This window comes from Cydia fagiglandana, chromosome 2 (assembly GCF_963556715.1).
Source record: "Cydia fagiglandana chromosome 2, ilCydFagi1.1, whole genome shotgun sequence".
In the NCBI taxonomy this organism is placed as follows: domain Eukaryota; kingdom Metazoa; phylum Arthropoda; class Insecta; order Lepidoptera; family Tortricidae; genus Cydia; species Cydia fagiglandana.
Window position 1 is genome coordinate 10,874,221 of NC_085933.1, and position 22,099 is coordinate 10,896,319.

At 38.2% G+C, this 22,099-nt stretch overlaps 1 protein-coding gene across 12 annotated transcripts in view; it reads right to left on the reverse strand.

The window, feature by feature from the left end:
- Positions 1-22,099, reverse strand: part of LOC134676221 (collagen alpha chain CG42342) — a 466,219-nt gene that overhangs the window by 60,102 nt on the left and 384,018 nt on the right. The window contains exons 10-23 of one of the 12 annotated variants that reach the window (XM_063534553.1): positions 21,606-21,694; positions 20,662-20,796; positions 20,308-20,334; positions 19,754-19,792; positions 17,718-17,822; positions 16,862-16,906; positions 16,234-16,296; positions 11,821-11,847; positions 11,572-11,625; positions 11,441-11,467; positions 11,334-11,369; positions 10,796-10,930; positions 5,106-6,483; positions 3,225-4,190 (exon numbers count right to left, since the gene is read on the reverse strand). In XM_063534553.1, the coding sequence (XP_063390623.1) occupies positions 6,295-6,483; positions 10,796-10,930; positions 11,334-11,369; positions 11,441-11,467; positions 11,572-11,625; positions 11,821-11,847; positions 16,234-16,296; positions 16,862-16,906; positions 17,718-17,822; positions 19,754-19,792; positions 20,308-20,334; positions 20,662-20,796; positions 21,606-21,694 (971 nt within the window). In that variant the 3' untranslated portion in view covers positions 3,225-4,190; positions 5,106-6,294. Of the gene's footprint in view, positions 1-2,304; positions 4,206-5,105; positions 6,484-10,795; positions 10,931-11,333; positions 11,370-11,440; positions 11,468-11,571; positions 11,626-11,820; positions 11,848-16,233; positions 16,297-16,861; positions 16,907-17,717; positions 17,823-19,753; positions 19,793-20,307; positions 20,335-20,661; positions 20,797-21,605; positions 21,695-22,099 lie in introns of those variants that run through there. The other 11 variants (XM_063534647.1, XM_063534631.1, XM_063534613.1 and 8 more) reach the window with 11 other exon arrangements.

A 22,099-nucleotide genomic window follows, 5' to 3' on the forward strand; every position in this document is an offset into this window, starting at 1 on the left:
TTTAAGACTAGAATTAATTCTGTAAGTACAATACTTACCGAGATACTGCTCTGCAAAAATGGGCAATTTTATCCAGTATAGCGAAAGTTTAAGATTTGTTCAATTTTCGACACGAAATCAAAGAAAATACTCATTTTACGGGTAAAATAATAAAACGATGTTCTAGAAAATGTCATTACCTTTAATTTAAGCAAAGAACGACATCTTTAGACCATACCGTTTACTCACAAATCTTAAAAATCCAAAAAATGGGAAGCTGCTTTTTTCGCATATTTGCTCTGTTTAGGTAGCTCCACCCCCCCACGGCATTGTTCACAGAAGAGGGTTCGTTGTTCTACTCAGCTTTCACTCCGCTACCTCAAAGCATCTCAGAAGGAGCCGACATGTTTGTTGTGGTAGATGGGTAACGTGTTTCTTACTGCACCGAAATGTCATAAAGGTGATATGGCATCGTAACAACTCCGTGAGGAATATCGTTGCAGGGTACGTCAGCTACACCTACAATCATTTCGGAAGGAATGTTGCTCTGGTCTTTGACGGATATCCTGAGGATGGAGCAGAGAAGAACACAAAAACTGCCGAACGCGTAAGGCGCTATGGTTCTCTGCAGTGTAACGAAATCGTCTTTCAAGAGTTAACCATTATAAAAATAACCCAGGAGAAGTCATTGGCTAACGACAGCAACAAGCGGCGACTGGTTGCCCTGATATGCTCCGCCTTCCAAAGCCAGGGAATGAGACAAAGCAGGCAGTAGAGGATGCTGACTGTGACATCGTCAAGGCGGCACTTGACAAGAGCACCTCTTTTAAATCAGTGCTAATCATTGGCCAGGATGTGGACCTCCTAGTCCTTCTAAATGGGTTCGGTTGTGACGAATGTTTATTTCCAGAAAAGTGGCAGTGGTGACTCTGGCCCTATACAACATTCCTCAACCTCATTTAATCGCGGAGATTTGGAAGTTACCCCAGGATTCGAGTTGTTTCTTCCCGCCTTCACTGGGTGTGATACTACCTCTGCCCTTTTCTGGCATGTGTCTGGAACAAACTGTGGAGCGCCATTAAGACGAACGTTGAGCTTATCACCATAGCTGAAGTATTCCTGCAACCGAATGCAGCCTACCCAGTCATCGCAGATGCCGGAGCAAAATGCCTAGTGGCTCCAGCTTTATATGGAGGGAACTACACAAAAGATACGCTCCATGCTCCATAGCTTACGCTACAAAAAAAATATAAAAACAGCCGCCTTCGCTAAGGTTGACTTGGCCCGTTTGCCTCCAACGGAAGATAGTGCAACATTCCATGCTTACCGAACTTACCACCAAATTCAGAAGTGGTTGGGGGTGGAAAACGATGCAACTCAATGGGGATGGGAAATGACGAGTGAAGTAGGCACCTCCCTTCGTTCTGAAATTTTTGTCATGCGGGTACAAGAAAGGCTGTAGCGGAGGCGGCTGTACCTGTATAAAAGCAGCAGGCCTTAAATGCAAATTTTGCTCCGGTGTCTCTTGTCACAACGTCGCCAAGCTTCAAATCGCACAAGAAATTGAAGAAGACGTCGATATGCCTATTTTTCAGACTGAATTATTTCAAAATGAACAGCTCGAACTAAATGTTATTTTTGATACCTTTTAAATATGTTTAATAAATATTTACAATTCAGACTACCCTCAAACCATTGTGAGAACTAAACAGAGCAAATTCGCGAAAAATGCAGTTTTCCCACTTTTTGGATTTTTAAGATTAGTGAGTAAACGGAGATTAGTGACCAATGTTATTTTTCCTGTTTTGTTTTGATTTTTGTCCAATAAAGTGTTTTACTACTACTACTAAACGGTACAGTCAAGAGATATCATTGTTTGCTTAATATTAAAGGTAATTACATTTGCTACAACATTGTTTTATTAAATTACCCGTAAAATTAATATTTTTTCTGATTTCGGGGTCGAAATTCGCCCGAATGTTAAAATTTCACTATACTGGATAAAATTGCCCATTTTTGCAGAGCGGTATCTCAGTAAGTATTAAACTTATAAAATTGATTCTGGTCTCAAATTGTAGCAATTTTAGTTACCTTTAGTTAATTCATAGACGTTTTTGATAAAAAACGCATAGTTTAGGACTTATATTGGGAATACCAAAAAAAGTACGAAAATTTCGCGGTTTTTTGAGTGCTGCAAAGTTAGCACAGGTCTTTCGAAGCTGCAAACTTGGATTTATAATGCTGGTAGTGATCCTAACAACATATTAAAAAATCAGAACTAGCCGTTAGCTTGCGAATTTAATGTTCGATATGACTGGCCTATATAGTCGCACCAATAAAAGTCTGCAGCAGATTTGATAGCCCACGCAGTGTAAGTGTTATTTGTACGTTATAATTTCATAGAAGTTTGACGTTTAAAATGACACTTGCACTGCGTGGTACGTGGTATATGAAAATCGCTGCAGACTTTTTACGGTCTAACTTATACCCTTCAGCGGTAAGAGCAGCATCTATTTACAATAAATCAAAGCATATTGATCACATCCAACTACACCGCGATGGGTACAACTAAAAATACCTAATTAAGTTACCTATGTCATCGTTATAGGTCATTACGGATAAATGGGGCTACGGAGTAAGTATGGCAGGTTTGCTACTTCCATTTAGTGGCAAATGTATCACAATAAATTATTTTATTATTTATTTTTAATTCTCTTTGTATTGTTTTATGTATATGGACTGTTTATCTGAAATATACGTTACAATAAATACTTAATCAATGTGCAAATAGGTCCCGGTATGAAGGCTAGTCACACTTATCCCGCAGACACTTTTATCCGTTATAGACCTTAGCTAAAACTTTTTATATTACAATACCTAACTCAGCATTCATTAGTAAGTTTAATAACTGTCAATATTGGTAAGTAGCTGTTTATTCGCTATTATTTTTATCCAGACATTTAACAGTTGAAGACACTTAGCTTGTTAGGTTACCTTAATCTCATCCATTTACTCATTTGGTTAATATACGAATCTGTTTTTCCAAATGGATGCTTGCTAAATAGTCTCCGTCGTTAGTATTGACGCCATGTGGCTTTTGATAATAATAATACTCACATATTCCTCCAAAGGGCCGGGACAGACAGTTACGTTGCCAGATTATTTCAGACACATTTTTTAGGTTGCAGAACGTATGCGGCATCTCATTAATTAATAATATATTACAGTCTTTAATCCAAATAGACGTTATACCTAGCCTTAGGTATTAGGTCATGTACCTATAAAAATAACCTGCCGTAATATGCACATTGTCGTTTCAATAATAAACATCAAATGATCACCTTCGTCTACTGAAACTGCGTACCCTACCTAATGGACCTTGGGCTAACCAATTGGGTTCACGGATCACAAAGACCGATTTTTATCCCGGACAGCCATTAGGGTCTTACAGTTAAGCTGAGCTCGGCCTGCTATAGGTACTAAGTATTCTTTAGGCATTCAGTACAAGAAAGGTTGGCTAACCCCTCCGGTGCTTAGACACGGATCCGTGCATGAGAATTTAAAGATTTTATCACACGTGTGTCATGTAAAATGTATGTTACGGACATTTTATGGAAACAGTGAGACAGTTGATTATTGGCTAACATATATACATGTTACAAATGTCCATATATACATTAGATTTTGTTGGTATGTTGGTGTTCGCGGCTCAATTTCCATATCATAGTGCAATCTTATGTTTGATATGAAAAAGAAACTCAACAATATACATATAAGAATACAAAATTGACCCTCCTGCTTCCCAAAAAAGTTAAAATATAATTACTAAAGCCTCTGAAGCGAAATAAACCGTCGACTGAATAAAAATGTAAAATAAAAAAAAGCAGAGGGGCTACCGCGAAAACCGAAATTCGCAAATTGCGGGGATCTTTCTCTTTTACTCCAATGAAGGCGTAATTAGAGTGACAGAGAAAGATGCCCGCAATTTGCGAACTTCGATTTTCGCGGTTATAGCACAGCACCTGAATTTCGCAAAAAAAAAATGAATTACATTCAAACAAGATGTTATATATATATAATTATTTCATATTGATTCACGAAGAGTCGCATCTAGTCGTGTCGCATCGCGACGGCCTCTGCTGATCCCAACAGACTTGTGGTCGCATTCAAGGGTGAAGATCGTTGTCGACGTCAAGCCGCCGTCGCACCCACTGCAAAAGTGCCTCCTGTTAGAAAAAAGTGTAGGTACTTCATCAATTTAAAAATACTTGAAATCAACAATACTTAATAATCGTCCTGTTTTAGTGAGTATCGTTGTAGACATGACAATACAGTTTTTGGTCTACGGCTTTACATTACACCAGTTTCATGGCTAAAATGTCACGTTGTATTGTTATAATATGTACTTATTATGCTATCAGTTTGCGTAGAGAGGTTTTAAGTAAGATTTGAACTAACAAAAGTTATACCTAAGGTAGTATGGTATGTAGTTTCCATACCAGAAAATATAAAAAAAACTTTACTAAATACTTCGTTAAAAGAAACCCAAGCGGCTTTTGGGAATTAGGGAACATTATCAACATAGGCAACCAAATTGGTACCATTTTTATGGCTGACGAACTCCATTGTTTACGACGCACGCCTACGCATGATCCTAATTATCAGAAGTGCCTATAAAAAACACCATGTCCTCTAAAAAGTAACTAGGCTACTGTTGATTTGGCTACATATGTATTGTTTAAAGTGTGTGTTGAACTTTTAACAAAAATATTTTCCTGCTATTGCTGGCAATGTTCCAGAGTGCGTTGGTTTTGCCTGTATTTCTTCCGAGAAATAATCTCGTGTGCCTAAATAATTTAAGAGATATGAAAACATCCGTATCAATGATCGACTTGAACGATACTTAAATGGTAATACTAGTTATACCTGGGTAAACTTGAGTTTCATTAACCTTCTAACATTACCCGTAACATAAATATAGATAAGGAGTGAATATAACCAAATTTCCTGCTTGAAAAGATAAAATGTCGACATTCATTAATTTTTTCCTTGCGTAATTAGTGTGTTAAGATTAGTAGATAATACTCGTTTTAATTGAAATTATATTAAACATGCGTGTGGCTTACCATGAGGTTGTGTACCGCAGTATGAGGGGGGAGCGTACCGTAAGACCAGCGGAAAATAAGGAGATGACATAATGGGATATTACAAGGAGACATTTTGGAAGACACGTTAAATATGAGATGGACACGTTTTTCAAGGAGGAAGCATTTTGGGAATAGAAAATAGTACAGGGGTCCTAGAATCTCCTTAGCTATGTATGTGCGCGTCTGCGATTTGTCTATAGGTATGTGAACAAGTTAATATTTTATACTGACTAACTACGGATTTCATATAATTATAGGAACTTAATATTTGAACGATATAAGTTTTATGTAGCACTACGTCTTATATAGTAATACCAGCAGCAGAAGATGCCAAACAAACAATAGCCTAAATCAATCTATTTAAAGCAGAGTAAAGTCTAATCATCGGCAACGGCATAGATATTTTAATTTAAGAAAAAAGCGTTTAGAGACATTTTTGAACTCTTAGTTCGCATAGAAAATGGTTGCTAATTTTACTAAAAATAAGGATCGAATGTGAATAACTTTTATATAAAAAATATTTTATTTGCAATTGCGTCATGAATTTCCCCAATAGCGCGTCATCAGGTTATCACTCGAGATGATACATTAATGACGTTGGTATCTTTTCTTATTTTATAAACTAGCAATGCGTAGGAGGAGCTACACTCACACACAGCTAGTTAAAGTCGCAACCCACGTTATCAGTATTAGCCTAACCATAAAATTAAATCCAATTGATCTAAATAAAATGAGTCCGACCACAGTTAATAATTTGCGCACAATTTGCTTAATTTATACCTACATTCAATTTCCCAGAACTTATACCATTTTACTCGTAAGTGGCTAAAAACAACAACACGAGATAACACAATCACATGAGGCGTCAAAATGAAGAAAAAATAAGAGTACCTATCTATAGGTTACCTATACTTTTATTTTTTCCTTTATAAATAAGGGTAACCTATAGGGCAAGCACATGATCGGCGCGACAGTATCTCGCGGCGAGATACACTACCCGTCTTTTTCTAACTATGTTAACAAGAGGAACGGGTAGTCTATCTCGCCGCGAGATACTGTCGCGCCAATCATGTGCTAGCCCGGCTGATGAAGATATGTACGCCCAACGCCACTAGCAGGAGATCGATTGTCAGATGAAATAGGGTTGATGAGGGAGTGGTTATAGGGTTCAGTCATGGTGCAAGGCGAGGTGCGCATTGTCAGTGTAGTCGTCGTAATCCCGGGGCGCGTCCAGCTCATCCTCGCGCGCATCGTACTCTTCCCCGGGATCTTCCTCTGACTCTTCCCCTACGCCCCCCGGCCCTCCCCCTCCTGCCCCCTCTTCGCCTGGCTCCCGAGGTAGCGCCGCCGCAGACTCCTGCCACACCACACATGCACTCAACTACCCACTACACAGTTATTGTTATGGTGTAACACTACTGCATGCGGGAGTAAAAGTTATTTACGATACAAGTGCGAAAAACGGAAAACTCGCAACGAGAAACGAATTTTTTAATACAGTTGCTCAAAAAGTGCTACTTTACGTAGCTGTTTAGCGTGCGGAAAGTTGGTTATCTCGAACTAGTGCTTTTTACTTTTCCAATTTTTTTAAATTTATACTTGTTCCAATTCACGACTAAGGTAAAAGTACGCTTCACCGAATGCTTAAAGGCCTGTGCACACCGGCTGCGTGTGCGTGACGTGCACGTGCGCGTGCGGCGTTGTAGTATACAGATCCTTATGAGAGACGGCACACCGCTTGCGTGACGTGTGCGTGTGCAGCTCCAACATTTTAGCGCACGCACACGCGCACGTCACGCACACGCAAGCCGGTGTGGCTCGGCCTTAAGACCTAGACTTACGTTTCTTTTTTTAATTAGTTCTGGTATTTGCATACGAATATGTTCAATACTAAAATTGAAACTTAGATAAATTTGTCCTCATTTAAACATAACTATAAATTACTGAAATGATTGGACGTATATTAAAAATATTTTTAAAATAATTTCTTCCAGTTTACTTGATTGTCCCATTTACCGAACTAAGAAAGGTGATTTGCACATTATACCGAATAGGGAGGCCGCATTACCGAACTAGGAAATAATTGTATGAAAATATGGTGTTGAGTGGTGCCCAAACTTTAGTAGTTCAGTATTAAATCCCTACTATACTTTGTTTTTTAGCATTAGAAAGGTGGTAAGCGATCTTGACGTGTCTTTTTTATTGAAAAATAATTTGGAAAAATAAGTCATCCCAAATAGGTAGGTATGCAACAATTATCAAACATGTACGTATATGTATAAAAAAATTTGGCTGTTTTATGCATTTTGTCTCGTCCATTTTCTAGGGAAGGTTAAATAACAAAAGTTTGAAGTTTAAAAAGTCAAGTTTAAATCGCCCCACGACGACGAGATGACGACGACGACGAGACGAATCTAAAAAAAATGTTGGACGTCTAGGTTTGGACCATCCTGTATAAAATATTATTGCTTTATTATTTTTATTATCAGATTGAGTTTTTTTGTCCACATTCCGAGACTATTATCAGGCGTCCAATAAGTATGTCTAAAGTTTGAGAAGGGCTGGCATTGAAATAATGGTCACAAAAAATAAACATATAAATATAGACCTAGTCGTTATAATAATAAGGATGATATTCTAATGAACGTCGAATAGAAACATGGTCAACGCAAACGTGAGTTCGGTAGCAGAGACCATGGGTACCATTCACCGAACAGCCGTTCGGTGAACGAAACATGGAAAATATGAGGAACCTATTTCGCGAACAGATTTTGAAAATAGTATTTAAATCGTAATCAATATGGTATAACTACAAATCTATCAATTAATTTAATACTTGAATCCATTACTAAACCGTACATGTATAAAATTCTCGCTAATACTGGCGTAAAATATCTAAAATTATTTTTTGATAATAGTCTTGCCAAAAACCTTATTTTGATGCCAAAAAGTCGTAAAACATGAACATTTCAAACGCAGTTTTATAATAATCTATATAGGTTATTGTTGTTCGGCAATTGCTCATAAAATTACAAATACATTAATTTATTTGTGAAATTAGGTAGTTAATCTAAATAGTTCGTAATCAACCACTAGAAAAATAATTTCAAAAACATACGCTTTTCCTGATTCCGGACGCTGTTCGATAATACCTTCCAATTAAATTGTCGGTGTACTCATCACCGAACTCACATTAAGCTTAATTTCTGATAATATGACTGCACTAAATTAATTAAATTTACTAAAATACACAAACTAATTAGGTAATCACACTGTAAAACCATACTTTGAAACACAGAAATAAATTTAAAAGGTTTTATGGCCTTAAGAAATATACGCAACTTCTTAACGATTTCTTTAAGGTTGCCCATACAAAGTGGCAATCGGCAGCGACGACCTGTTTCGATCAATTGCCACGTCCCAACTGCGGCACAAATTGGCCGACTCTGAGGCCTAATGGAAGGGACAGGTATTTAACTCGTGAAAAAAAAATACGCAAGTAAATATCAGCTGTAAGTAATCGACTTATAGCCTAAAATAGAAGAAATTCGGTGATACGGACGGATTCAGAGCGTTCGGTGGAGCGTACTTTTACCTTACTTATTGATGAGTGTTAATATTAGTTTCCTTTAAACGTCGTAATCAGCATAAAAACCTACCGTTAATGTAAGAATACGAAAAATATTACATATTTCATATTTAATTACTTACCTCTTCATCATTATAACACGTTTAATTTTTAATATTCAATATTGAAAATTCCGTTCTTAATAAGTTGACTGAATGGAACGGAATAGCTGTCAAACGCCCATAGATATAATATACTTAAAGACGACGTCTAACCGAGCTGTCACTGTTACCACTTTTGTTTAGTGTACGATTAACAATGTTTTTCTTATTTTTTCGCAACTGTATTAAAAAACGTCGTTCGATACACGTGCGGAAATGTCATTCTTCACTCGTCCCGAGTCTTGCCACTCGCCTGCGGCTCGTGGCAAGATATCTCGGTACTCGTGAAGTAATGCCATACCTTCCGCACTAGCATCGAAATGTACTATTAAAACACGACCGAAGGGAGACATGTTTAAATCGAGATGAATTGCGAATTACCTACCTATATTCGCACATGGGAGCAGTGGTGGCCGACTGGATATGATGCCCGACTTTCAATCCGGAGGTCGCGGGTTCAAATCCTGGCTCGTACCAATGAGTTTTTCGGAACTTATGTACGAAATATCATTTGATATTTACCACTAGCTTTTCGGTGAAGGAAAACATCGTGAGGAAACCTGCATACATCTGCGAAGAAATTCGTAGGTGTATGTGAAGTCCCCAATCCGCATTGGGCTAGCGTGGGGACTATAGCCCAAGCCCTCTCGCGCATGAGAGGAGGCCTGTGCTCAGCAGTGGGACGTATATAGGCTGAAATGATGATGATGATGATGATTCGCAAGTGTATCGTACAACGTTTTACAGTACATACATATATTTAAATTTTCGGCATAGTGCTTATTATAGCACCTGGGGCCCGATTTCTGAATTTCGATCGCTCGATTTCGTCACTCGAAAATCGGTGGAAAACGGTGAAATGCTAATTTTTGAAATACGAGCGATAGAAATTTTGAATCTATTGGTATTGACCACTCGATTTCAATTCTATTAGTAGAATTTAAATGCCTAGTAGTGGAGATATTATTTAACGAAATACACGAAATCGAGTGGTCGAATTTCAAAAATCGGCCCCCTGGTCTCGTAATGTACGACTGTAAAGATATTAATTACTAGTAGTTAGGAATGTAAGCTGTTTTTGTTATCTCAGTATTGACTAACTATTTCCACAGTTGCTGCCACTAAAAGATTATGTTACGTAAATATTTAATTTCTTGGTAACTATTAACTGACTATAAATAATAAGTATCTTACTTGGATAAACCCCAGTGTTGTAAATTAGGTACCTATGTAATTACCTCTATATCGCATGTTTTATACAAGGTCAATAAAGTCACATGAAGGAAACTACTGCTTTCTATTCAATATCATTGATGATGTGTAGGGACTTTGAACAAATGACTAATATTCTCTTAGAAATGCTCTTTTATTTTCCAAACATGATGAGGAAATTATTACAAATAATAAATTTGAAAATGACTTTCCATTTATGTAATCGAGTGTGTTTTGCATAAAAGATTTTGTTTGTGATTGAAATAGCTTTTGGATGTAGGTACTGCGCAACCTACTTAATGCAGCCTACACCTAATAGGAATCTTTATGTATTCGGCGGCAAAACGAGAGCTAAGTTGTTTTTATTCTTGTTATTGAGACTTACGCGCAGAAAAAGTGGCATCTAAGTGGCATCGAAGCAATTTAAGACAGACACCAAGGAGATCCCGAAAATTATGCGGCCAACCCAAATTAAATCATAGAAACTTCCGCAATTTTGCAAAAATATAGAAACCCCCCTCCCCCCCAACTTAAGGAATGGTTGCAGGTATCTGTAACCATGTAATTAGTATGTGTTATATTACATTGTAATATAATACATTGAGCGTAAACGGATTCCACCCATAATTAGTTAGTTACTTAGTTAGCTACTCAAAAACTACTAGGTTAAGTGCACTACTATAATTAGTATTAATAAAAATGACACTCAGTACCGATTTCCGGTTTACCTTAGCGGGCCGCCATCCGCATCCTGGTAACGGTAGACCGTCGGGCCCGAGGGGGCACGGCGCATCCAGTCCTGGCACGCCTTGCTCGCCCTTATCACCTTTGTCTCCTTTGCGCCCGCGCTTTCCAGCTGGACCCTGCGCAACAATACTGCGTTACACTACGCTGTTCCATTGCGACCTCGCCACCGGCGCTCGACCCTCATGCATGCAGGGCAGCCGATTGATCCGGTAATATCTTCATACATAAGAACGTCGTCTTTCATCGGACATTAATACGTCTGCCTTGCTTTCATATAGTCAAGAGCCGGGCCGAGCCCCAGGCACTGGCTGCGTTTTCGATTCTGTTGAAGCAGAAACGAAACCGAGAACCACTGAAAGAGGTCTCTATTTATTACGTTGTATTGATGCACATCGTGTTAGTGAAGCCATGCAAATGAGATTTTAACTCGGAAAATTAGATACGTGTCGATGGAAATCCGAAACAGTGGATGCAGGAAACAGAAAATTGTGGAAGGCCAAGATTCGTTCCCACACTTACAGGTTCTCCTTTATATCCTTTGTCGCCCTTCGGGCCCTGCGAGCGAAACAACATGTTAGCGCTACATACGCACACTACATCACATCACTACATACCCGCCAACTAACCTCTTGTCCTGGAATGCCATCCGTACCCTGAAAATTGTTAAGTGCGCATCAGTGTATTAGTCGATCAGTGTTGTTAGTGCAATATTAGGGATGCGAAGCAAGTATTTTGGGGAAGCAGCTTCTACACGTACCGGTAGCCCCGGGTCGCCGCGTTCTCCCTTGCTGCCCGGCTCGCCCTGCGCGCCCTGCACAGGACAAGCACTCGTCACTTACACGCGCGCTCCTCTCAACAACCAAGCGCTTACAAAGAATAGAGCAATGAATGACTCAGCGATATAATTAAAGCTTGTTTTGTTTCAGAGCTGTTATTTACAAATGAGTGAGGTGAATGCTGTTGAATGTATGTAGCGGAGCGTGTAATGGATCGTCGGAATACTCACCTTCATGCCGTCGAGTCCAGGCGGGCCCTGCGGAACAACGCACCAGTCAAATCAACGCTTCTCTCATGGCGATCAGGCGTGGGTGCAGTTACAGCGGCATGCGACGGATCGAAGGCCGCCAGAGATAGCCGGCGGGTAGCTCATTCACAATCAGGATGGAAGGCAGAAGAGAAAGACTGGTATGCATAGCATGCAAATATTTATTTTCCTCAAAATAATTTGTAAACAACAATATTCTTATGCTCTCGTGACGTATGGTACAAATGACAACTTTCGATTCTCATAAAAAAACTAAATCCTTAAGAATAGGCTTATAGATTAGGAGGTACCCCCATTTAAAAGTAGAGTACAGAGAGATAGGAAGGAGTATTTATATGAAGAACTTTAGAAGATATACACTTAGATTAGAGCGGCGAGCGGAGTGCTCCATATGTATGCGCTTATCCTTAACAACTATTAGATATGATTTGTACATTTCGTCATTAGATATAATTATTTGTTATTACAACAACATACAAAATGGCAATGGAATATAATAGGAAAATGCTCGATAAATACATAGATAAAGGTGAATACGTACAAGTCAACATTAAAGTACATAACATTAGGAGAGTTGAGGGGCGCGGCGCGCGCGGTGCGCGGGGTCGCGGGACGTAGGGCGCCGGCCCCTCGGGACGGTAACACCCGGGTATACGCGGCCGCACGCCGTCGCCGAGCTGCTGCCGCCACTTCTGCTAAAGCTAGTGTTTTAAACCAATCTTTACGTAGTTAATTCAGACTAAGATATGTTGAAAAAGAAGCAAGGTTCGTAGGTTTGTTTCCAAAATCGTAAAAAATACGTTTTTAGTTTTGTCCAGTGGTTCATTTTATATAAAAATATTTTAAGTGCCAAGGTGGTATGAAGTGGCGGCAGCCGCGGGGCGCGGGGACGCTTTGCTTACTAAGTACCTATTGTTACACACCATACACGGCAAACGCCTCACAACGTCCACAACCACACCTTACAACAGATTGTCCGCTACTATACACATTGGGCGAACTATTATCATACATACTTAGGTAGCACATGTAAAGGATATTAAAAGATAGGTAAATAGAATAGTTACAATATTATAATGAGAAGATATGATGAATGATTACTTAAACGACTATAATTTATGTTGCCTGAGTTGCACTGACTTACATGCTCGTAGCATTATTTGTTTCTGCGCTCACAATATGCATTTTTTAAATAATAAGTAATATTATGCATGACTCGGAACAGGTTTTGATATACCTATAAGTGTTAAATATGTAATTATGTTTCTGAAACCTTTTAATTATTTCGTTCATTAAATAATCGGTTAACTTATTGAACTCTAATTAAAAAAATAACATCCTCTATCGTTACCGGTAAGAAGAGAATGATTTTTTATGGTTTGATCATGCTATTCCTTTCGCACTCGTTTCAATTCAACCGGTTAATTTACGTAGTTCCCCAAGAACGAAAGACATTTCGTAGTTGGCGTAGCCTGATATCTCAATTGAACAGTTCTTTAACCGGTAAACGCAAACGGAAACGAAATCTTTTTCGTTCCCGGGTAAAAGAAAGAAACCGGTTTGAAAAAAAATACTTTATCCGAGCCCTGATAATACTTATGTATATCTATACATACGGCGTACATTGAACCATTATTCCTATTAAAATCATTTTTAATCTTAGTGACCATTGCCGGGATACTATGATATTTATAATATGCATCTCGCTATTGGAAATTAATTAGGCCATATTACATAAATGAATAGGTACACCCTATAGTTATAATGGCAAATTATAAACTACGTGGGTAACTGAAACGTCACAAGATTAATGGTGTTATTGAATAAAATACTGTATCAAATAGGTATGTAATGCGCATTGTTATATAGTAGGTACCCATTGACACTAATGCATACAAAGCGACATGATTCGCAGTGTGCCTACTTCTGCCGCAGTTAGCATACGTTCAGTAGGTATATTTTCAACTCATTGAATTGTTTACCATTTTGTGTACCTAGTTAAACAAGTTATTTAGTGCTTCAATGCTAAGAGAAGCAGAGTTGACACTTTGAAGTCATGCACTGCGCAGTGCAGGCTTAGTGAGGTATTAAGAGATAAGTACGGTAGAAACCGTTTCGTTTCCTCTATATACAAAAAATATTTCATACTTTTAAAAATATTCGCTCTGATTGTTAACTATGTACATAATTGTTTGGTATAAGGTATGTTGATTACCTACTTATCTTAAATACTATAATGACGAGATAAAACTGAGGAAATTAATGTTTATAGACATGAAAGTTGGTTGATTTGCACCAATGTCAATTACAATACCAATTGTCAGTTGGTATTGGTGGAAATGAACAGCCAAAATCAAGATATAGATATATTATATATTTAGGGATAGGTTAAATATTTAGAGAGTAGAATAATGTATTTTATTATTTATAAATATGTACCTCGATCTGATGGTTGTTTGGTCGGAGCAGTAATCATGTGCAAAATCGAAGATCATTTTTAACAATGCAAGTTTAAGCAGTAAAAAGCGCCTTTACCTGCTGCGCCAATGTATGTTAAATTACTGCGTTCTGGGGACTCAAATAAAATAAAACGAAGTATTGAATTATTACGATTAAGATCTGCTTTTGTTTGCTATAATGATCTTGTCTGTTTGATTGCCATCTTTATTCTTTATTATATTATTATTAAAAACTTCAAGGTTTTAATCAATGGTACCAGTGTCACAATGCGGCGTATTTATCCGGAAACTTTTCATCTCATAAAAATAAAATATAATTTGAAAACTCCTTCCTTATTTCGTTGAAATCTCCTTGAGTGTTAGTAGGTACAAATAATAAAACTGCTGAAATAATTAATCATTAAGATGCAAGGCTCAAACTCAAAATAAAGTTGATTCTAACGCATTGCTTCCAGAACCTAAACCTAGCTCGATGTGTAACGCACGGCACAATGTCAAAAATATTATCTTTTACACAGGTCTGTAACACTTACGCTAAATTTGGTAACGTCGCTTACATCTAGCTTAAAACTACATACAACGTACGTACAAATATTACAATTTACAGCGGCGTGAGTGACGAGCGCCAGCGGAGTAGCGGCGCGCGGGCGGAGCGACGCGGCATCACTACGTGAAGGTGAAGTCTGGTGGCCACCGGTTCTCCTGTAGTTGCCATACCCCCGGGTTAGTACCACGCCACACTACGGCGCGCAACCCAACAGTAACAAATAGCCATTGGCGCCTTTATTCATTTATGACATAAATCCATAGGTCTAGATTTATGTCACAGTATCGACGTTACGGATCGTAGTTGAATAAGGCCAGGTGCTAATGTTGGGTAAGCGTCAGACCGAGTTATTTGTATCAAAATATCTTTATAACTTACTGTGAAGCTAAAATAGGAAGCTATGTTCTTTGAGTCTTGAAATACAGTGAAGTATTTATTGTTTCATTAAAACTACATACCTACCGAAGGCGCCATAAAAGAAAGGGCACGGAAAACGTTTTATTTTTCAAACCCATTTCGTTCATTCACCCGGGAACGAAAATGATTTCGTTTCTGTTTGCGGATACCGGTTAAAGAACTATTCTATTGAGATACCGGTTTATTTATGCCGAATTCGATCGGATTCTGTTTTTGTGGAACGAAATTAACCGGTTAAATTGAAAATATCGAAGCGAGATAGAACGAGTAAGTATTTTCTCTCTTTCACGTAATTTTAATTAACGAAATAATATAACGCGTTTGGAACGATATTACCAGGCATTTCAATACCGGTTCCGAGCCCTGCTCGGAAAAATGTTCAATGTTTATCAATTATCAAGTCTATGGTATCAGTAGATTCATATTTATTGAAGATTCAGCGGGTGGTCGACACGCGTTGAGAAGGCTTGTGGCACTTTTAAATAGATGCTACCGCTGGTAAGTACAATCCATTGTTATCAAACTGCACAACGGGACTTAGTCGTTGTGCAGTTTGATAATGTTTAATAATCGTGAAAGTTTAAATCAGTGTTTTACAATCCATTGTTTACTGCCTTCGGTTATAGAGACGTTAATTGAATTTAATAGCGCCCTGAACCTATTTTTATGGCACCTCCCGTTTGCGGTTTTGAAAATAATACTGTATACATTATTTTGACGAGCTCAGTTCAAAAACTAAATTCTATATCAGTATTACGAATAATGGCGATTGAAACTTGATAAAGAGGGAAATAATTCTCTAGTTCCTGGCGTTCCTATTTGCTTCACAGTGATAAACTAAACATGCTGCCGTTGCAATCCATTTCCCAACAATTAATGATAATTAGTGCAAACGAGTGAGTAGTGTTAGTGGTTTATCAAATATTTACTTGCAGAATTTATGAAACTTACTCTAGGGCCTAAGTCGCCTGGCCGGCCTGGCTCGCCTGGCTCGCCTGGTAGACCAACTGGACCCTAGAAAAAAAAAACATTATGGATAAATGTGAATGTCACATTAAAGTTTAAGTACTTAGTTGAACTTTCTAAACAAGCAGCGTCTGTTTTCGTAATACACTCGTATTATAAAATGTCAATGACGCATTTAAAAACAGTTGAGAGTTGGTAGTAAACGTTAGGAGATACAGCGGAATGTTAACAAATGTCACGGTTCAGTTCGGTATCAAAATTAACAGATCAGACTATAGTTCGTTTTTTTTAGCATTAGAAATAAGGTAAACAATCTTGATGTGTCTTTTAATTGACGAACACATTTTAAAAATAAGTTACAGCAAATATATGTACCTAACAATTATGAATCTAATACGATCATTTATATTCTTCTGCTTTCAGTAATAGTTATTGATTTTTAAAAAGCGTTTTTCGATTAAAATACATGTCAAGATCGCTTATCTTCTTTGAAGTTCTTTCTAATGCTAAAAAAAACGAACTATAGTTCATTTACATACTGTATAATTATAATGATTATTGTTAGAAACATATTGAGGTTAATTATCTGATATTAGCATAAGTTAACACTTACCGGCAATCCCATCGGTCCCGCGTCACCTTTTTCCCCTCTGTCCCCCTGTAAGATAAAAACGTAAAAGTAGATACTTAAGTATTAATTTCGCCGAAAAGTTACACCATGATGACTAACTTTTGTATGGTATGATATTTAAGTAGTTATTTTTCCTTAAAAGTCATGTTTTCTGGCGAATCAATAGGTACCTTCCTATGTATTAAGTAACTTCCGACGTGGTATTGACCATGAGTCGAATGATGTAGACATTGGGAAAATTGTGATTTATCATTATCACAGACACCGTAGGCGCTCTTATAGGGGGCTGTCCATAAATTACGTCATCGATTTTTGACGATTTTTGACCCCCCCCCCTCCCATAATCATCCAAAAATCATGCTTCAAATAACCCCATTTCCTCCTACTTCATTCTACCGTCATCCGATGTCCAGACCCCCCCCCCTAATTTGAAATGACGTAATTTATGAATAGCCCCTAGGAGAACGATAGATGATTGAGTCATTAATTCATTACACATTTAGACATTTAGAAAGAGATTTTTTTTTAAAGTAAAACCTACACAAGAAATGTTTGTTGTTGTGTTCACTTATATCTGAACAAAGCTTTTTAATATCAAGAAGTTAAGTTTGTGTTCAAATATTTTACCGGGGCCACTCCTATATTGGTAAGCGTCTATATACACTTACCAATATCGGAGGATAGACTATTAGAGCCACTTACACCAGCCCCCAAACGGGTTAACCAGTTAAATCTGAAGTTACCACGGTTACCAGTACAATTTGACAGAGGGTTAACGATTTACCGGTTAACTCCGGGTTAGTGGTTTAGTGCAAGTGGGGCTTATAATAATACGTACGGTCTTGCCTCGCACGCCCGGCTCGCCCTTGTCGCCCTTGATGCCAGGCGGGCCCGCGACGCCCGGCAGCCCCGCCGGACCCGGCGCCCCCGGTGGGCCCATCATCTGTAACACAAAACAGGTTAACGAACTGAAACATAAAATGACGCAAAGACAAACTTCTGTGTGATCTCCTTCAAATAAGGAAATTGGTTTTTAGATCAAGTAACATATACCAGGACGGCTAGCATATGATGGGCGCGACAGTATCTCGCGGCGAGATAGACTACCCATCCCTGTTTTGTTAACATAGTTAGAAAAACAATACACTATTTTTGTTTGGGCAGTCGTGTAAAAAGACGGGTAGGTAGTCTATCTCGCCGCGAGATACTGTCGCGCCAATCATGTGCTTGGTCTACAGCAAGTACAAAAGCTTCCCCTGATGATATACATATTTCCATCATTAAGCTAGCGCTCTACTATGATAACACCAGCAATACTTTTTGGGAAACCAATTGGAAAGGGAAACCCCTTTGCATTCAACAATAGAACGCCAATGATAATCTAACTAACTAACTATTTTGGCTCAGCGATCCAAAGAGAATCTTGGCCTCCGAAACGAGAGCGTGACACCTGTCCCGATCCTGCGCAACTTCCTGCCAGTTACTGACGCGAAGCTGAAGCAGATCCGCCGCCACACTGTCTTCCCAGCGATACCTGGGCCGACCCACTGGACGGCTACCAGTCGGTCGTCCCAAGAACTCTAGCTAAACTAGTCTAGTCTAGTCTAGCTAGCTAAATTATAATTACGTTCTCTTATATCCAAAGTACTGAACACTCCCTTGGGTCGCTTGAATAACTAGCAATCGGTATCCTTTTGAAGACATAATTACTGAGAGCATTATAAAGATAATGATACTAAAATGATATTTTCGTCTATTTTCAAAGTTATAGGTCCTCGCTTCTCCTTATGATTTATTCTTCTTCTTTGTCGAGGATCGTGACCACTTGTCTTGGGTTTACATCTCCTGTGATGTGTCTCCATCGGTCTCTCTCTCCTGTAGCCCTCACCGCTTGATGGAGTTTGCCGTGATTTTGCCTGAGGTGGTTATGTTATAATTTATTTCCAAGATACCTACCTACTCACTCTGTAAGTAAATTTCTACATAAAGTGACGTTTTCGTTGCTTTATGTAAAATCAAATACAGAAAAACCCAGCGAACTAATAACATCCTATAAGTGGGTTATCTTGGGTTTCTGGATAATATTGTTTATCTAAGTACTATTTGACGTCAGAGGGCACAGACAGCTGCGCTGATATTACAATAATATGTCTATCACAATACCTAACAACATGTTCTGCTGTCGCATATATTTAAAAGTAGGACCCTAAATTATATTCTTTTAACTATCCTTTTGTAAGGCTAAAATACTTACTTACAGTATTTACTTATAGTACAAGTACGTATTTACAATATAATAACAATATAATAAGGTTTATAATATTATGTGTTACTTATAACCTAACCTAACCGTGTATACCATATTTTTCAAGATTTAATAATCATTGTTATTATTGTTTAAATTCGTTGCAGTATTGACACTGCTCTTGCGTTGCATTTTGGACTTTGTTTTCTTAACAAATAAAAGGGGATGATGTCCCATGCGGTCACGGTTCTCCATACAAACGCACTCCTCATTTTGCTCCCTGTTAATAAACATGAAAAAAAATACACAATCTGATGCAGGTATGCCCCTTCGAGTCATTTTTTTTTATTTTATTTACTAATTTATTATGAGAGTTAGTAGTTTTTTAGGTTTGTACTGTATTTGTTTTTCGCTCCTATAAAAATATTTTTTTTTAGTCGAACGAATTCATTAAATTGTGCAATAATATTTTCAATGATGTCAGTGCCAGGGAGGAAAATTGGGACTACGTTTGTATGAAGAAGCGGTGGTCCACTATGCACTATCGTCATAAATAAAGCTGATAAAACAGAGAGATTAATCATGAGCTTGACTATAATTATAATCATAGGTAGTTATATTTTACTTACAATTTCATGTCCGTACAGCTCGTAGCCGGTGCCGTCTCCCTGCAAGTTCAACATTGGCTATAAGATTAACAGTTCGTGGATTATTAGAAAAAAATTGGCTCGGTATTATAAAGATACGTCAGTATCCAAATTCATTTGTATAGTACATATATTGTGCACTAGCATACTATTATACCATAACAATAAAATTTTAATGTAAAATAGCTTGTGACGTAACCGACGGATTTAACGAGCAAAATTATAAACATAACTATACTTTCAGAGTTATTGAGGTAAAACGTTAAAACCCGCGCATAATTATCTTTTGTTCCCTTTTAATTTACTGGCTTTAGAGATAAGTCATCTTAACAAATTTTAGAACCTTACTGTTTTTTTCTGTGTCCTAAGTATTGTGCGTGAAATGCGTTGTCTACTTACGGTTTTCTAGCATGATTATCATGGTACCTTCCAAATTAGTAATACGTATATGTAATGTTGTTTGGCACAATATAATGAATAATGCTCTAACGGATGTTTACAAAGCCGAGCCTTGGCAAATCAGAGTCGATAGTTACCTGCCGCCTTCTCAGCTTTCTGTACTTCTAATGTTGCCGCCGTTCGCACCGCGCCCGACGCCCCGGAAATAGAAACAATACAGCGACATTTTAATAATTTATACATACATTACAAGAGTACCTAACATTGAAAGTCTTTTTTATAAAGCTAGCTCATTGACTTACTGTTTCAGTTTTAATCATTAGATTTTCTACTTTCACACAAACCATATCTTCTTCTTTGCGTTATCCCGGCATTTTGCCACGGCTCATGGGAGCCTGGGGTCCGATTGACAACTAATCCCATGATTTGACGTAGGCACTAATTCGCAAAAAAATCAGTAATTATTTCTAGAAAAAGCACATGAATCTCACCGAGTCTCCCTTGTCTCCTTTGTCGCCCTTGAGGCCTGGATATCCGGGAGGTCCGGGCAACCCTGGTGCGCCCAGCATACCCGGTGAGCCCATGTCACCGTAGTCGCCCTTTTCGCCCTTTGGACCTATCTCGCCCTGAAAAGTGAATTAAAAAGTGTTTAAAATTTAAAACAAAGGAATTTTTGACATTTTTTTTTTCTTGTGTTGACTTGACAATGAACGATTTTGTTCCTTGTGCTGATTATGTGCCGCGGCGAATTCTCACGAAGCTTTAAGGAACACGGAGTACTTACGTTTAAGTTTAGGTACCTATATCTACACTAAGCAATCTCTACAAAGAAAGAGATACCTAGTACAGTTATATGAATCTAATGTTACTTGAGGTATTATTAGCAATTTTAAGAGCAACGAACCTTCTCTAGTAAGTTTTTTTTAAATTAGTTTCCTGTATATTATGTATGGGGAAATCCTAAAGAAAGGCCAGGTCAAAAGCACGTATGAGGAAGCGTGTATGAGGAATGTTATGAATGTGAAGGAAGCGAAAGAGGTATGTCAGGATCGTAGCAAGTGGAAATCCGTGGTCTCTGCCTACCCCTCCGGGAAATAGGCGTGGTTATATGTATGTATGTATGTATATTATGTAGTTCACTTATCACCAGACATCGTACATTTTCCAGCATTTTTGGTGCAGCGGAGTGGTGTTAACGGAATTGGTATAAATAATTTCAACCCTAATGATTAATTAGCGTTAATTGCGTTAATATTAACCTTAATTTACCATTTCAGTTGAAATTGTCTATACCAATTCCGTTAACACCACTCTGCTGCACCAAAAATGCTGGAAAATGTACGATGTCTGCTTATCACGTCATTTGTTAGTTATTAGATCTAGGCATCTGGCCGCAGTTCATCTGTAATAGAATATAGGGAAGATAAGTACTTACTGGTTTTCCTGGAGGCCCTTGCACGCCAGGCTCACCGTTGAGTCCATCAAGTCCCGGCGGACCGCGCGGGCCCGCTTCGCCGCTTTTCCCTGCAAATGCGAAGTAAGTTTAAGACGTATGCGCAAGCCAAACGATAACACGGAAGGTGAAATCGGAAATTGAAAATAAATAGATTCCATTTTTGGTTTGTTTTTGAACTTGAGAAAAATGATATCTAAAAGTTCTAGAAGTATGTCGATTTTTCTTGTATAAATGTTGTACAACTTACATGATCGCAAATCAGTATTGCTGAACATTACCTCATGGTCAAACTAGCAGGTGCATTCTCATGTAGTGTGAGTCGCAAAGAGTTTAAATTTGATGGGGACTAATTTTGGTATGAGATTGTCTGAAGGGTTTTAATATTAATTCGTTAAAGACAGAGATATAAAAAAATTATTTAAGTATTTGCTACGCTCTTCCAACTGAACAGAGATGTGATATATTGCGTACTC